The sequence below is a fragment of the Equus przewalskii genome, chromosome 17, assembly GCF_037783145.1.
Source record: "Equus przewalskii isolate Varuska chromosome 17, EquPr2, whole genome shotgun sequence".
Lineage (NCBI taxonomy): Eukaryota > Metazoa > Chordata > Mammalia > Perissodactyla > Equidae > Equus > Equus przewalskii.
This window is the reverse complement of record NC_091847.1, coordinates 42,131,155-42,149,212: the sequence shown is the minus strand read 5'-3', so window position 1 is coordinate 42,149,212 and position 18,058 is coordinate 42,131,155. Positions and strand designations below refer to the sequence as shown.

General features: G+C 36.6%; 1 protein-coding gene across 10 annotated transcripts in view; it reads left to right on the top strand.

Moving 5' to 3' along the window:
- Positions 1-488: 488 nt before the first annotated feature.
- Positions 489-18,058, top strand: part of FAP (fibroblast activation protein alpha) — a 74,215-nt gene continuing 56,645 nt past the window's right edge. For 2 of the 10 annotated variants that reach the window (XM_070581408.1, XM_070581405.1), the window contains exons 1-4: positions 588-865; positions 2,112-2,292; positions 2,627-2,711; positions 17,594-17,692. In XM_070581408.1, coding sequence (XP_070437509.1) covers positions 2,287-2,292; positions 2,627-2,711; positions 17,594-17,692 — 190 coding nt within the window. In that variant the 5' untranslated portion in view covers positions 588-865; positions 2,112-2,286. Of the gene's footprint in view, positions 866-2,111; positions 2,293-2,626; positions 2,712-4,725; positions 4,837-17,593; positions 17,693-18,058 lie in introns of those variants that run through there. The other 8 variants (XM_070581412.1, XM_070581409.1, XM_070581413.1 and 5 more) reach the window with 7 other exon arrangements.

The following is an 18,058-nucleotide window of genomic DNA, read 5'->3' as shown; positions in this document are numbered from 1 at the left end:
GAGAAAAAGCCAGTAAAGACATTATAATATTAAAAGAATCCAAATTTTTGTGGGAGTCCCTATTTGGATGAAAATTGGAACATTTGTATGTTATCTCAAAGGAATGGCAGTGTGTGGCTCTGTTATAAGCAATATATCCCTAACTCATCAGATGGAAAAACTCCTAACATCTTTATTTCTGTAGTCAGTCTCATTTTTCTTATTACAGTTCAAACCAGTAAGAATTTTCCAGAAGTTACAGTTTGAATCACCCAACCTCCTGAGGAAAAAACAAACAAAACTAAATAAACAAGTTTCAGTCTTGTAATTTTTCCCCCTACTAATAGTTTCAACTTAAATTTGTTCCTCTTAAAGCCCCCCAATTTCTCCAGAGAACCTGTTAAATGAGTCTCTTATAGATGCCCACACTTGGCTGCAATCCTAAGTGGTACTCAGACCGGTCACATGTCAGTGCATTTTTAATTGCTGATGCAAATAGTATCCATCTTAATTACACCCTCATCATTTATTACAGTCAGTTTCTCTTCAGAATATAAAGTCTTGGAAGCAAACCCTTTCTAAAAAGTGCTTGTGGACTTTGGGGCTTTGGCAGCCTGGGACAGAACTTCTGAGAACAGCCTGTGTGAATTTTCCAAAGAAGGCATTCCATCTGAGAGGACCCACATGAGAGCAGTTCATTTGGAGCCTGGCTAGTGGCTTTTATCTTGGATTTGAGGATCTCACAATCACATGGAGATGCCTACAAGTGCCTACCATAACTTGGATATTACTCTTAATGATTGCTACAGTTTGTGAAAAGCTGGCCCCATCAACGGCGAAGGAGGAAGGCTCATCTAGAAGCTGGAGTGGCTACATCTGTCTGCCAGTAAGTGGTTAATGACTCATTTTCCTCAACAGAATTTTCATAAGGCTGGAATTCCAGGAGGGCTGTCTGGAGAATGTCTGAGAGGAAGTTCATAAGCCACTGTCCTGCCGTTTGCTGGAGAAAGCCTCCCATGCTAGCCAGACAAGCGACCAAAACAAACAGCAACAAATTTCAGTAACATTTCCTCCTTACCTTTCATGAACAATTCATGAAAGATCACCAAGAAATTTGTTTTAGTCAGGTTGGGAATATTACAGACTTCCAAAGAAGAAAACCATTAGTGGAAAAACTAAAGATACAGTAGACTAACAACGGTGTATATGTGGAACCACAGAATCTATCCGAGTGAATTGCATTGAACCAGCCAGAATACTCCAGGAAACTGTTGTGTGTGTACTTTTTTTTTTTTTAACTCAGTCAACCATTTTACTGATCTGTCAGGTTGACCAATTTCTTTGGAATTATGTAGATTTAGCCAAAATGAAATTGAACATAAGACTTACTTCGCTTTTCAATGCTTTTTTATTTGTTTCAAAGGCTTTGTAATTACTAAATGTTCTCTCTCAGAAGATATTCTGAGAGGGAAGAAAAATATCACTTTTGCAAAGCCATTTCCATTCTTCCAAAGGTCTGCTGGTAAATTATTCTTACTGATCTTTCCATCTTTCTGGCCTGTGCATACACACCTAACCCATACTAAATTTCACCAGATGGCATTTTGTTTCTTTAAAGTAAAGCAGTCGTGGGTTTAGACAGTTGAATTTTTAAACTTCTGTATTTACTGAAAGTGCATATGGTGCTATATGGACAAAGAAATTGTGCTGAAAGAAAAACGTTTCTGTCTGCAGTACCTCCTAATCTCCCAGAGAAAGAAAAAATGCAGTTCTATGGTTTATTTCTCTCAAAATTTTATGTGGCTTTAATTTTCTTCCTCTGCTAAAAATTAGACATATGTATAATGTACATACCTGGAAATTTGAATTATTTTAAATTCTTCTTTTGGTTGCAAATAGAGAGCTTATACAAAACCCAATGGCTTGCCAAAGTGATCCGTGAGTGATTTCTAGAAGAAAATGAAACATAAACCTGAACTTGTAAAAAAACAATTTAAAAACCTCTGTATGTCAACGTAAGCAGATGTGGTGTAGAATTTACAAGGATGAGAAGGCTATAAAACCTCCCTTGAGCCATTCACAGTTCATTTCAAGGCCAAGAACGCCCCCAAAATCTGTTTCTAATTTTACAGAAATCTTTTGAAATTTGGCACGGTATTCAAAAGTCCGTGGAAAGAAAAAAAAACCTTGTCCTAGCTTCGGCTTCCAACTACGAAGGCAGACTTGCTTCTTTTCAACGGTTTTCACAGATCTAGTGACCCACGCTCTGAAGTCAGAATTAGCTAACTTTCAGAAACATCTGGAAAAATGAAGGTTAGTATATGCAGCCTCAGGTATTGCTAAAGAATGAGGGTGAGCTGAATTGAGTGCGATCAAAGTTTTCTATTGTTTAGAAGGTAAGGATTCGTACATAAGTATGTACTTCCTGGAGTGGGTTGGGATTGGGACATTGTTCTAAATATACCGTAGAAACATTTGTCCTTGCAGAGCTGGAAGAATTCCAGCAATTATAGCCAGATCAGTGGAATACAATCAAAGGCTTTGTGGGGAGGGAGAAACAGGATTTAGTTGTAAACAAAGTCTTGCCATTTCCAATAGTTAGCAGAAACTGTGTGTATGTCTAATTTTTCTATTTTATTTTATGTAGACATGGTTAAAAATTGTGTTTGGAGTTGCCACCTCTGCTGTGCTTGCTTTATTGGTAATGTGCGTTGTCTTACGTCCTTTAAGAGGTAAGAATTTTCTCTGATTTACTCTATCTGCCTAGAATAGCTTGGAGAATGCTCTAATGCATGGTCACAAGTGACTGAACGTTTCCTAAGTCCTTATTTTCCAAAGCAAGTCTGTTATTGCTAAGAAGATGTATAAGCTCACAGATATGTTGTTGAGAAACCAGAAATACTGAGGAATTTAAGGCAAGGGTAGGAAGGGATTTCCAGTATTATTTCGGCAATAGAAAAACCTAAGCACTATTCTGTATCACCCCCACATCCTCCCAAAATATATGTAAATCACAAGCTTTAGAGACAATATTTTTAACTAACGTTGCTTTTCATTATTGGATTGCCTCATGGAAAGTAAAGATGAGTAAGAATTGAAAAGTTAAAACAGAACCCATGGAGTTTTTTATTAGGAGCCTTTGCAAAAATTTAGGGAGGCAGTCAAGAATGGAGATCTCAGGAAGAGCTGCATAGAAAAGTGAAATTGCTGTTCTAGATGCAGCAACAATGAACCATCAAATTAGAAGACTTAATATTATTAAACAAGCATTATGTTTATTGATAAATCAATCCTTTTAGAAAAGATTAGATTAAGATTGATTTCACTTTGCTGAAAAATGGAAGACACTATGGACTGATATTGGGGCTAATTTAAATTAAGACTCCAGCTATAAATAATCCAGTGATATTAGGGTATTAGGGGAATTAGGTTTTTATAAACTCTTTATTAAGAGAAGCTCAAGTTCTAAAACAGGAAAAACATACAGCAATAACAGGTCTTGTGCCTTTGGGTCTAGGGAAGGGGCAAAAGTATGTACTAACAAATACTAAAAGCTTATGAGAGCTAAGGTGGGAAATATCTTGGTTAAAAATTAACTGACAGTAAAGGATGTATATTGAATATATGAATATAAATATACATACAACTGAATGAAGAATGTATGAGTCTTGAATGATCTGTTGCTTTAAAAAAATGAAATATAGAAAAATATTTTGAAAAATTCAAAATGATCATAGGATTTTCACAGAATTACAAAAAGAAGAGGTTAACCAATAAGATGAAGGCAATGCTCTTGTATCTTCAGTATTAATCTTCCATCCTTATTCCTGCTCTCTGCTAGCACACAGTTATTCTTAGGCTGTTGAGATGTGTCGTATGCACCATATTTTTTTATTTTTTAGAGTTAAAATTGTTTTCAGAGCAGTATTTCACCTCAGTGCTTTTGGGGTTATATTTACCTCATACTAACAATTGTCAGGTGGTGGATTAGGTCCTATTGACTGTTGAATGCTAATCCATTCAAAATTAGCTCTGATCTTTTAAAGAAACTCATGAGTACTTGAAATTGACACTTCGCTTCCTCAGAATAAATGTTCAGAGAACAGAAGTGTGTGGATTTTATTGTGAGCCTGCCTCCACATCCACAGACAAGGATAGATTGCATTTGCACTTTGGAATTTGAGCCACAATTTCTAATAAGAAGTATACTATAATCACACATTTACAAGTAGTATATAAATATACACACATGTGAACATTTGTGTAATTGTATATAATCCCAATCCTTACCCTCTTCCCAAGTTTAGACATGTACATTATACACATAAATATATGTTATGAACTAACATAATTATATATTATAAAAGTCCTATGTCATTTGTAACATAAGTTTCTGTCTCAACCAACAGGATAGCTTTCAGAGCAAAGTAATTCCCTGGTGGAATGAAATAATCACACTAAACTTTAGATGAAATTTTATTGCTCATTCAGAAACTGGAAAATTATGAAAAAGCTGAGAACTAATTTTTTTTATCATAATATCATCACTTTATATTCTAAATTGGCTGAAGAACATTTCAGAATGTCAATTAACTTGTACTTGGGACTATTCATTCCCCTACTTGCCTTAGCAGGACGAGGGTTGAAGCCCTCCCTGAAGTCAGTGGTATAGGCAGCCCTGATGTTGTATGTGTCCTTCTGACTTCACCCCTTTCTTCTCACACCCCACTCCTTAACTATCCCCAGTCTGAAGCTGCAGGTCCAGTTCTCACTCACATCTGCCCAGTGCCTGGTGAGGACAGGATCTGAGGTGACAAGGCAGGAGAAGGGAAGGAGGACTGGAGAATTCAAAGCCAAGTAAGCTTCTAGTTGGCCTTCTCACACTTCCTCAGAAATCCCATTACCTCACCTTTGCCTTAGGTGCCCTCACATTCTTAGCCCAGAATTTATGAGCCTGCATAAGGACAGTCTTCCTGAGAGAAACTTAAAAACCCACTTAAGAAACATTCATTCATTTATTTATATATTAATGAATTAATCCCACTAACTACCGGCTCATCGTTGTGCCAGTTGTTGAAATAAAGGTACAATAGTCTACATTTCCCTCTAAGCGGCAGGATGGGAACCCAGTAAGGATACATAGTCATCACCACCAATAAGGGATAAGGATTTCTGTCATTTCCAACCAGGTCGAAGTGAGAAAAGAAAAGAAAGGGGCTTTTCCACAGAGGGAAAGGGTCCCAGGAACACCGGCCTCAAGATTACAAGAATGTGGAGGAAGTAGGCAGGAGTTTAGGGGCAAATAGGAAAATGTAGAGGTAAAATGAGGAAGAACTGTTTAGATTACTCACATTATAATAAAAATAAGGGACTTTTTTTTTTGAAACTTCTGAATTTTCTCAGTTTTATTTTCACCAAACGCAAAACATATGTGGGTTTCTGCCCCTTAGTCCCAGGCTATCCTCCTTGGCCTCAACCTACTCCCCTTCAACTGATTCCTTTCTACTCTCCTGCTTCTATACCTTTTCTTTTGTTCCCAAGCATCAATTCTTTTCCTGTGTGAAGATGCCATCAGACGGAAGGTGGAAACTAAGCTCCACATCTTCCCCTGGTGTTTACCAACCCCAAAGACAAACTCACAGACCTCCCCATTTTAAGAGATTTACAGAGGTGACAATAACAAAAACCAAATAAACAAAAAACTAGAACTGAAAAGTAGCAGAGGCTCCAGAATTTCAAAAGTAAATTCCATATGGCCTAGCTTCATGATTTATAGTTTCTGAATTCCTGGACCTGACTTTGTGATATTCATTTGTGAAAGGAAGTATGGGAGTTATCTGTCCTCTCCTTGAATTCTATTGAGTGCAGAGTTCTCCACATGGTGATGAGCAAACACTCAATAAATATCAGCTATTATTTTCCAACAATTTCTGACTTGTAGCAGCTGCTTAATAAGCGATAGCTAGAATTTTACTGTGTTCTTCAGCCTAATATACACATACACACAAAGAAAGCAACTAGCCCTTTTTGTGTGGTGTGTTTCAATTTCAACAGTGTTCTTCTTAATTCTGAGTTCTTCTTAATTCTTCATCTGTGGGTATCCTCCCTGTTCCTATCTCCCACCTCCTTGGATCAAAAACGGCAAATATTTCTCAGAAACTTTTGTATGCAAGACAGTCACAGGACATTGGAAGCTCTGAAGCAAAAGCAAGAGAGAAGAAAGGAAGAGAAAAGATAAAGGAAGCTGGGGTGGGGGATGTGGAGAATAAAGCTGAGTGAAAGAAAAATGAGAGAGGTATGCAGTGTGGAGAAATAGCCAGCGTGCCTGTGCTGTGCCTCCAGGACCTCTCAGTGAAAGGAGAACCAGCATGAGTGAAGCCTCAGATCACCCTGAAGCCCTCTTGTCTACCCTTAAACACTTGTCCTTTTATTGTTGTTGTTTTGAGCCTTCAGTGTTTTATACAAATTGGTATTAGTTGCCAATTTTTAAAAATCATAAGATTTCACATAAGAATTTATATTTTGGCTTCTCTTTAAATATTAGATCTGGCGATATGGGGCCCATGGTAATAGCTGAGAAGCAGTTGTTGTCCTTAGATGGACAATGCCTTCTCCAGTTTGCCACAGACCCTACAACTTTCTATTTTATTATGCACAAGATGCCATATTCCTTGACAATAATCTGTCCAACCTCAATGAACAGGTGGATTTTTAGCCTTTGGACTGAAGGAGGCATACGGTTCCTCCTGGGATTAAAAATAACCATCTACTGAGTGTGAAAAAGACTGAGATTAGCACAATGGCAAGTCCACAGCAGCTCCCGGACACTGGTTATTTGTCCAACAATTATTTATGAAGAACCCTCCAAATACCAGGCACCGGTCTAGGGCACAAATGACAAGGTTTCTGCCCTTAGGAAAGGGTAGTTTGGTAATAAACAAGTGAACAAATAAATTCACAGACAGTTTCAAATTCTTATAAGTGCTGTAGAGAACAACTGGAGTGAGGGTTGTGTTAGACATCTGGGGCTGCCATAACAAAATATCACAGACTGGGCGGCACAAGCAACACAAACTTATTTTTTCACAGTTCTGGAGGCTGGGAGTCCAAGATCAAGGTGTAGACAGGCTTGATTTCTCCAGAGGCTTCCCCTCTTGACTTGTAGTTGGCTGCCTCCTTGCTGTGTCCTCACATGGCCTTTTCTCTCCGCCCACACACTCCTAGTGTCTCTTCCTCTTCTTATAAGGACACCAGTTATATTGGATTAGGGCTCCACTATCATGATCTTATGCAACCTTGATGACCTTCTGAAAGGCCCTATCTCCAAATGCAATCACATTGAGGGTTAGAGTTTCACTCTATGAATTTCGGGGAGACTTAATTCAGTCCGTAACAGAGCTGGTCAATGAAGCCTTCTCTGAGATGATATTTGAGCAGACACCTTAAGGACAGGGAGGATACAAGCTGGGTGATAAACCCTCAACACAGAGGAAAAAGATACTAAGGCCCTGAAACAGGAAAGTGTTTGGGAAGTTCAAGGAACCAAAAGGAGACCAATGTATGATGCCAAAATTATGGAAACAAATTAACATAGTAAAATATGTATATACATATATATATAAAATGTATAATGATTGCTTACTTAGCTAAGTAATGCCTTATATAGTTTATTTCAGAAGACATCTGAAGTCACAGACAATTCAGACAGAACAGAAATCAATATTTTATAAGAAGAAATGTCATTTGGAATGTCAGTATTTTAGGCAGAAATCCACTGTTGTTATTATTACTATCATTATTATTGCTATTGCTACTACTACAACCTCAACAATCACTTTTTGTAAAGTAAGATGCATGTGAGATGAAATCATCTTCAAAGAAGAGATGAATATATTTTTAAGGCTTGAAATTTTCCCAGTATCAACATTCAGAATTGTGAAAGACTCCCTCAAATATCTTAAGAGTTTTAAGCTTATTTATTCACTGTTCCTTTGGAGGAAATATGGGGGAGTCGAAAAGGTTGAGGAAAAGGTTCAGAAAGTTCACGGACACAAAAGAGCTTTTGAGTTGAGTGTAAACAGATCACCTTTTCAGATTACATTTCTCTAATTTGCACTTGGATTTTAAAATCACAGAAGATAAAGCTTGGCAAACTCTCTTTGAGGTTTGCCAAATTCTGAATAATTTAGAAAATAATCCCAGTCTTTGGACAATTCCCATAATGCAGAGGAGTTTACCTGTCTCTGATTTCTGAAGCGATTGTGTAAAACTTATACAAAAATATCTAGTCACAGATATACCTTGAAAACTACATGTTCTAGAGCTCAAATCGGGGATGTAGGATCAGGGCTAAAAGTTTTTAAGAACCAGAGGCAGTCAAAGTGAACCTTAAAATATAGCAATAATTAACACAGTAGGCACAGATTGAAATGATCTTTCCATAGGATAATCAAATACTATTCAGTCTTTTTAAAATTTATTCCTGTTATATGTAGAGCAAAGAGTTTATTCTTCATTTCAGTATCCTTCTGAAGTAACAAAAATTATGCAGTAAAAACAGAATAACTTGTAATCCTTATTAAGTTTTATTCCCATTAATTAAAAAAAGAATAGGATTGCTTAGTATCTAAATTAAATTTTTTATAAGATTATGATTTTATACTTAATAGAAAAACTGTAATAGGATTCTTTAAAGGAACAGGATAGAAAGATTGTATGTGAAAAAATCAGATAACTTACATGATATGGACAAATTTCTAGAAAGATTCGAACTACCAAAATTTACTAAAGAATAAATAGGAAACATGAATAGTACTGCAACAACTAAAGAGATGGATTTAGTGATTTAAAAACCTCCCACAAAGAAAACCCCAGGCCTAGGTGGCTTCACTGGTAAACTCTATGAAACATTTAAAGAAAAATTATTATCAATCCTTCACAAACTCTTCTAAAAAGTAAGGGAACACTTCTCAGTTTATTCTATAAGGCCAGTATTACCATGATACCAAAACCATACAAAGGTGTCACAAGAAGAGTAGTTACAGACAGTAGTTGCAGACCAATATGTCTTACGAATATAGATGGAAAAATCCTCAACAAAATACCAGCAAACCAAATCCAGCAATACATAAAAAAGACTGTACACCAAGACCAAGTGGAATTTATCCCAAGATCACAAGGTCGGTTTAACACTGAAAATCAATTACTGTAATAAATCATCCCAATAGAAAAAAGGACAAAAACCACATGATCATCTCAATAGACACAGAGAAAGAATTTAACAAAATCCAACACCATTTCATTATAAAAACACTCAGCAGACTAAAAATAGGAAGAATTTCCTCTACCTGATAAAGGGCATCTACAAAAAACTCACAGCTAATATCATACTGGTGAAAGATTCAGTGCTTTCCCCCTAACTTCAAGAACAAGAAAGTATGTTTGCTCTCATCACTTCTGTTCAATATTTGATGGGTGGCTGTAGCCAGGACAATTAGATAAGGAAAAGAAATACAAAGTATCCAGATTGGAAAGGAAGAAGTAAAACTCTCTCAATTGGCAGATCCTAAGGAATTCACTAAAAAACTACTAGAACCAATAAACAAGTTGGGAAAAGTTGCAGGACACAAGATTAATATATAAAAATCTGTCATATTTCTATACATTAGCAATAAACAATATTAAAAAAATCTAAATAAGTGGAAAGACATCCTGTGCTTATGGGTCAAAAACTTAATATTTTTAAGATGGCAATACCCCTCAAATTTATCTAAAGATTAAATACAATCCCTATCCAAATCCCAGATGAGTTTCTTGCAGAAATTGACAAGTTGATCCTAAAATTCATGCAGAAATGCAAGGGACCCTAAACGGCTGTCTTGAAAAAGAAGAATGAAGTTGGAGGAATCACACTTCCTTATTTCAAAACTTACTACAAAGCTTACATAATCAAGACAGCGTGGTACTGGCATAAAGACACACATATAAATTAATAGAATAGAGTTGAGAGTCCAGAAATAAAGTCTTACATTTTGTGGTTAATTGGTCAATAAGCCTGCCATAACAACTTAATGGAGAAAGTATTTTCAACAAATGGTGCTGAGACAATTGGATATTCACCAGCAAAAAATGATATTGGACCCCTTTTCTCACACCATGCATAAAAATTAACTCAAAATGGATCAGAGATTGGGGCCAGCCTGATTGCACAGTGGTTAAGTTCACACGTTCCGCTTCGGTGGCCCAGGCTTCGCTGGTTCAGATCCCGGGTGTAGACATGGCATCATTGGCAAACCATGCTGTGGTAGGCATCCCACATAGAAAATAGAGGAAGATGGGCATGGATGTTAGCTCAGGGCCAGTCTTCCTCAGCAAAAAGAGGAAGATTGGCAGCAGATGTTATCTCAGGGCTAATCTTCCTCCAAAACAAAAGGATCAGAGATCTAAATGTAAAAGTGAAAACTATAAAACTCTTAAAACAAAACATAGATATACATTTTTATGTCCTTGTATTAGGCAGTGGTTTCTTAGATATGACCAAAATCACAGGCAACAAAAGAAAGAGCACATACATCAGACTTCATTAAAATTTAACGCTTTTGGATTGCAAAGGAAACCATCAAGAAAGTGAAAGACCGCCCACAAAATGGGAAAAAAATGTTTGCCCATCATATATCTGATAAGGGACTTGCATCCAGAATATATAAAGAACTCTTACAAATCAATAATAAAAAGGCAAATAACCCAATTTAAAAATGGACAAAGGATAAACATTTCCCCAAAGATAAGCAATAAGCACATGAAAAGATGCTCAACATCATTAATCATTAGGAAAATGTAAATCAAACCAAAATGAAATATCAGGAATAAAATTACAGGTGGAGCAATTAGCCTGCCTGGTGAGAAATGGCTTGGCCGTGGGGGTGCAGTAGAAATGGAGAAAAACAGACAAAGCAGAGAAAGATTTTGGAGATAAAGTGGTTAGGCCTGGGTGTTGGATAAAGACGATGAGGGAAGGGGGAGGTCAAGGGTGACCCTCAAGCATTTGAACTGAGGAACTATGTGGATGACAGTGCCATTGACTTGGAGAAATCTGGAGGGGCAGCTTGGAACTTCTTTTTTCTTAGCTTTGGACGTGTTGATTTTGAAGAGCCTGTGAGATATGTAAGTGGAGATGTGAAGGAGGAAGTTTAATATACAGGTCCGGAATACAGAGAAGAAAATGCAACGGGTTTCAGGTGCGGCAGTGATGGTGGGGGTGAGTCAGCCTAGGGATAGGAAATAGAAACTCTGGGAGAATGAAACTGCTGGGGAAAGCAGCTCTTCCTCAAGTCCCGAGTTACCCAATACGAGCCACACCAAAAGTTAAAGTCGAGATTAAAGAAAGATGAGCTGGCAGCACAACAATAAAGTAATACACAAATGGACTTAAAAACGCTGATAGTTCCTTTGAATAACTTATGTTGTTCAGTGTTGTTTGTAGAGAGAACCAAGGAAAATTGCTTTCAGAGCTGAGAGCTCCTACATCCTGCAGCCAGACTTGAAAGCTTGCTAGTGACCGCTTTGCTTTGACAAAGCTCAACTTGCGTCTTTTCTCTTAACCTACGTTTTTAGGTATAATCATTCTACCCCCCTTGTGTGTTGCTTGGTTCTTGACCTTACTTGTGTGTTTGTTATGTGTTGCTGCTATGCTTTCACTTGAAATCATAGTATAGTGATGAAGCACCCAGCCTCTAAAATCAGATGGAGCTGGATTTAATCTCCAGCTCTGTTACGTATTCGGCCAATTACTTTACCTAATTTCCATTTCCTAACCTGTAAAATGGTGTTAATAATAGTACTTCTCTCAGAGAGTTGCTGTGAGGATTTAATGGGACCACGCATGTAGACTGCTTGGTACCTATAGGACTTAGTAAGTTATAACACTTCATATTATTGGTCTAAAGCTATCTTAGGTCCATTTTTTTCAAAGTTGTCAGCCTTTGCTCCAATATAATATTAGTTTAAAATAGTATATTTCCCACACTAGTATTTCCTACACTTGCCCCGACCCGGTGCAACGGCTGGAGAAGATGCCTCCTCATAGACAGCATCTCTGCAGAGGCAGCAGAAAGACAGGTACAGTGTGCCTGTGAGTCCATGTCACTTTTCTTGAGGTGGCCTCATAAGCATCAGCTCCTGGTCAAATATGAAAGTGAAAACAAAAGGACCTGCCAGCCACTTGTATGCCCACTTAATAAACCATATTTTCTCATTTAGTTTATGATGAATATTAGAGCTAACGTCAGATGTCTCTGCTCTGACACTTACTCCCAGTTTTTCAGGACTAGAAAATTAAATGGCAGAAATAGAAATAGAATCCTACTAAAGAGTAAACACAAAGTTTTAAGAAGGAGTTAAGAGAATAGTGAATCACTACTTACTTGTGAATCATTTCTGTGAATTGTAATTTCTTGGATTCATAATTGAAATAATTTTCATCTTTGCTTTCCTAAGTTAAAAATGCAAATAATTAAAATATAGTTAATTAGAGTGTTTAAGCAGTGAGTGAGTAACTGTGCTAAAGATGGGCCAAATTGAATAAAAGGGCACTGTCAGGAATTGTGTTAATCAAATAAGTGTCAGTTACGTATGGAAGAGAGAGATGCTTTCAGAATTCATTTCCACTTTTGCTCGACTATTTAGAGTTGAAAAACTATAGATGCCAAAACTAAACTTCCAAAATTATCAAAAGATTTTATTTCAGCATTAAAACACGATTTGGAAGGGGGCATGAAAATCTATTTATTCAAGCAATAATTCTTAGTGGAATATTTTTCAGGTGACTGGAACTTAATTAGCGTGATTGATGCTATAGAGATGCACTTTGTACTGATTTACACACACATACACATTCAAAACACTAGAAAACAATGACCCCCAATGTTTTTCCTGCATTCTTGCTTGAATCTAATCTGGGGCAGAATCAATCCCCTTGCCCTTTTTCCATTCCTCAAGGATCAGCAGAGAGAATGTACCTAAAAAAAGTTCATTTGGACATAGCATCAAAAGACAATGAGCAAGAGGACTGAATAGGGACATAAATGTTAAAGGAGACCATTAACATTCCTTAAAAGCCACGATCAACACTTAGATGTGGGGAGTCTATGTCCATGAGGTGTGGATTCCTATGCAGGCCAGCCGCACCCACCTACCAAGGGTTTATAGGCAAAGAGCGATTCCACTGACAAGCACAGGAGTACACTGGAGCTAGCAGATTCAGTGAAATAATTAAGATTCTTTGCAGAAGAATTGCCTGGGGAGGCTTGGTAAAAATGAAAACTACCAGGGCTTCATCCCCAGAGATTCTGAATCAGTAGGTTTGAGATAAGGACTAGGAATCTGTTTTTCAAACAAGCATTCCAAGTGACTCCAAGGACTAAATTTTGATACAATTTAAACGAAGGCATATCCAGGTACAAGAGTATATTTATGAAATTTACAACATGGACAGGAAGGTAGAGAATAAGGGCATGTATATCTTTGGGGGAGGATTAGTGAAAACAAGTTAACATAAACTTTGTCCAGTTGATTCGATTTTTCGTTCAACAAACATTTATTGTGCTCTCACTATACGCCAAGCACTGCCTTAGCTGGTGGGCATATAATAGTGAGGATAATCAAACACACTCTACTCTCAAGGGTAAAGACCTATGCCTTATGCAATTCACATATATAGAGAGATGAAAAAGGTTCATGTTCAACAAATTTGGGTAAGTATTGAGATAGCAATAAGCCAATGGAATTTTCATAGAGTCCAGTGGAAGATCATTTCTTTTGGTGATTGATATAGGGGTCAACACTGGTAGTGTAGTGAAACATTATTATGTTTATGATCTTTCTAGATGTACAAAGAACCAGAACTTAGAGTCGAAATTCTAAATAAACTTTATGTTTCATAACTCTTAATATGTGACCTAAGGCAGCATTTCAGAGCAGACACATTACTCCATTGCATTTATGAACGTGCAGTCATTTCCAGCAGAAAGCAAAGAATGCTTAATTTAAATTTTTTGCATTTAATTTGGTTTCACTCTGAGCCAAGACTGACGCCAGCGTAATCACACCTTCTGAGCCCTGGCTACATCACCTGTGAGGTTAGGAGTAATCATCTACCCAAATCTGTGCCATGAACCCTATTTCCATGTAAATACAGCTAGCTCTTCTGGATATATTTTCTGTATATCCACTCATCACTTCTTGGGTGCTAGTGGGGCCTATTATCATTATAGTAATTAGTAGTACAATTAATATATGTTTCAAATTGCTTTACAGATATTTTGAGTCATAATACAACGTATGCTAAGTTCTCTGTATAGATTATTGGCATTTATAGCTACTGCGTACTTGTTTAAAATAAATGACTAACTAGGAAGTAACATAAAATATACTCTCATGTAACTTTTCTGTATAATCAAAGTTGGAGGTTCTAAAAGAGTAAATAATCCTTAAAGTCTTTTTGAAATCTGCTAAGGATCAGCATGATTGTTAATATTATGAGAAGGAAAATGATTAGTTATTTAAAAAATAATTTGAAACTCTTGACTTTAATGAATTTTATTTAGCCATATAAGCAATATCAGTACTAACTATACTTATGATCATAACTGTGATATTTCAGTTATGGAGCTATATGATAACCAAAATGTTCTAAGTACAATCGATAAATTTCTTTGTATTAGAATAAAAGTAAACATTAATTGTATATTCTAACAGTCTAATCTGAAACTGCATTTTCCAAACCATGATTTTAGTGGATATTCAAAAACAAAAAAATGAATGTTCTGGTGGTCAAATTAGTTTAGCAAACACTGATCAAAAATATTTATTTGAAGAATACTGATAAGCTATGATAATAGCAAAAGCTAATATTTATTGACTGCTTACCATGTGCCAAGCAAGAGCTAAATGTTTCACTTGAATTATTTACTTAATTTAACTTTCTATAAAAGTAAAGACTAATTGTAGCTTTGAATTTCTCAATTAAGCATAATTGCAAGTATGGAAAATTATATGCAAGGATACTTAAATAGGAAAATCTATTATACAAGTCATTAGCCATAATCAAAACATTATTTACGCTAGACAAAAAAAAGAGACATCACCAAGATTATATTCATTTATTAAACTAACAAAGTTTTTTAAAAAACAATTATCTAGTTGTGGTTTTTGTGATATTTACAATAAAGGGATTCATTAAATTTTAACATTTTCATCTAGATGTTCAGGATTGTGTAGACACAAATTAAATGTATCTCAAATGGAAAGTAATTTCCACTACAAATGTTTTTAGAATTTCCTCATGACTACATTAGAAACAGATTGCAATTTGCTCTTAAGAGAGTTCAATAAAATTGAATTCAAATACTTAACAATTATTCTAATGCTATTGTAGTAAAATGGTGTCTTATTCGTTGAATGAGAATTACAAAATCAGTAGTATGAATTTTGCACAAGACCATTTAATTTAACAGAAGAACTTTCATTATAAGTAACTGTATGATATGTACAACCTTACTTAGGATGCAAAGAGAATGTAAGCAGATGATTATTTAAAACAATAGAGTACCAATGTTATTAAGTATTTAGTGTCTGGTTGCCAAGGGGTTCACCAGTAACTTGTGTTCTTATAGCCATCAGAATAATTCTTAGTAAATTAATAAAAAATCTATGACCCTAAACAAGTGTGCGGGTCATACATAGATCAGTGTAAATCTGTTAAAATAATAGAAGATGCTATTATCCAAGTGGTTATTTGGTTCTTATCACATGGCAGTACGTTTATGTGACTACAAGGTTACTATAGCATGTTGAGTCTCAAATTTCAAAATCTAGTGTGATAGAGCTAGGAGGTATTGTCAGCATTTTCTAGTCTGGTCCTTTGTATTACAGGTGAGCAAGCTGTGTTATCAGAGATTGACTTCCTAAAGCCATACAGGAAATTTGTAGTAGAACCATTTTGTGAAGAAGAGGGCACAGACCTCATCCATCCATCCATCCTTCCATCTTTCATTTCACGTATTCGTTCATTCAACAGATATTTATTAAATGCCTGTTGTGTGCTACACACTGGGGATGTGATGGTGAGCAAAACTAGATATAGTCCCTGGCCTTCTGGTGACTGCCTTGAGAATACAATGGGAGGTGGAGAAACATTAATAAAATAACCACTTGAATACACACATGATTACAAACCAAGACCAATGTTCTAAAAAATAGAATATGGAATATAGTAATGTATAATAAAGGAACCAAACCCACACCAGGGGGTCAGGAAGGGCTTCTGAGAGGAAGTGGCCCCTGTATTGAGCACTAAAGGCTGGATACAAGTTATAAGACGGGAGAGAGTGGAGCGAGGTGCAGAAGCCCTGGAGAGAGAAAAGAGTATTTGAGGAACAGAAAGCCCAGCATGCTTGGAGACTAGAAAGTAATGAGTGAGGGGCAAGAAGGGGCTGCAGGGGCAGGCTGTCCCAGACCACCTGGGGCCTGTAGACCAGACTAACATTCTTGGTCTTTATCCTAAGAGTCATGGAAAGCTATGGAAGAGTTGAGCGGGAGTATAGAGTTACAGCTTTCCTCTTCGACAGTTTTATTTTCACGTGGGTGAATGCCAGATTCCAAAATGCTATTCCAGGTATAGGACATTGTTCTCAGTTTTGGTTCTGGAAGTGGTGGCCTGGAGAAGGGGTGAGGTGGGAGGGATGCAGAGTGGCAGTATGGATATAAAGGAGGATTGAACGTTGGTTGTCATACTACCCATCTGGCGTATCTGCCTGTTTCGGGGCTCTGTAATGAGTTTGTTCTGAGAATAGAGTCATGTTTGAAAAACACAGTTGTTTTGGAGGATTCAAATATAGGTGAAATTTGCTTGTGGTTTTGGAGCTACATTAAGTTAGTTTTTACACGGAAAACCTCTACTGTTGGAATTTCTAAGATCATTTGTCTAGATGGTGTCGTTTTCTTTTCTTCCGGTCTTTGTATCTCTTTATAAGACTCCCTAGTCAGGATAAGATATTAGGAATATTCATTAATGCCCCTCCTGAGATGTCTGAAGGTAAGGATTCTGGCTGGTCTCATCTGATTAACTGAGATGCTAAAATACGTCATTGATAAATAAGTAGAAATCTAAGGCAAACATATATGAGGAAACAGAGTGAACTGTTTAAAAGGCTAGGTCTTCAGTCAAACCCACATGGTCTGCAACCCCAGCTTTGCAAGGCCTAGAGTTCTTGGAACCTCATCTCATTTTCTTTCTTCAAAACCTCTGTCAACTCTTTGCTGCCTAAAGAATAACATCCCCACTGCTCAGCATGGTGCTCCTATATACCCTTCAAACTCCTCAACATTTTCCCACCAGTGTTCCCTTTCAGGCAATCAAATTACCTCTATGCTTCAGTTACCCTACCTATAAAAAAGGAAATAATGCTTATAGCTATTAAGACAATAGTTAAACACGTATTTAGCAAATGGCAGATCTTTTCGTTATATGAGAAAGAAAAGATCAGAGACACCTTTAGAATTTATTTGAGTTGTTAACCTTCTTTTTAGTGATAATATGTTTCTTCCTCCCCCAAAGTTCAGAACTCTGAAAGAAGTACAGCAAGAGCGCTCGCACTGAAGGATATTTTAAATGGGACATTTACTTATAAAACATTTTTTCCAAACTGGATTTCAGGTAAGTAAATAATTTCTTCACGTTTTTTAAAACATATGTTTTTGTTTTCTGTTTTTAGTGCCAATATATCTCCATGGTAATGGAAGCCATACAAGTTGACATAGGAAAAAAGAGCAATTATTTAGATAAGTCAAGTGGCTGCCAAAGCACTTTTGACAGAACCCTTTAGAGCTGATTTACCCAATAGCGATGATGCCAATTGGAGTTTTACCAGAAAAATAAAAATAGAGAATGCATTGTTGGAATAATCTGAGTGTAAGGTATAGTTTTTCAGAATGGGAGATATGCACCTATTTAAGAGAGGTCATGAGAATTTTACCAAAAGCGAAATTCCATTGTTAATCTGGATAATCTGAGAAACGGATA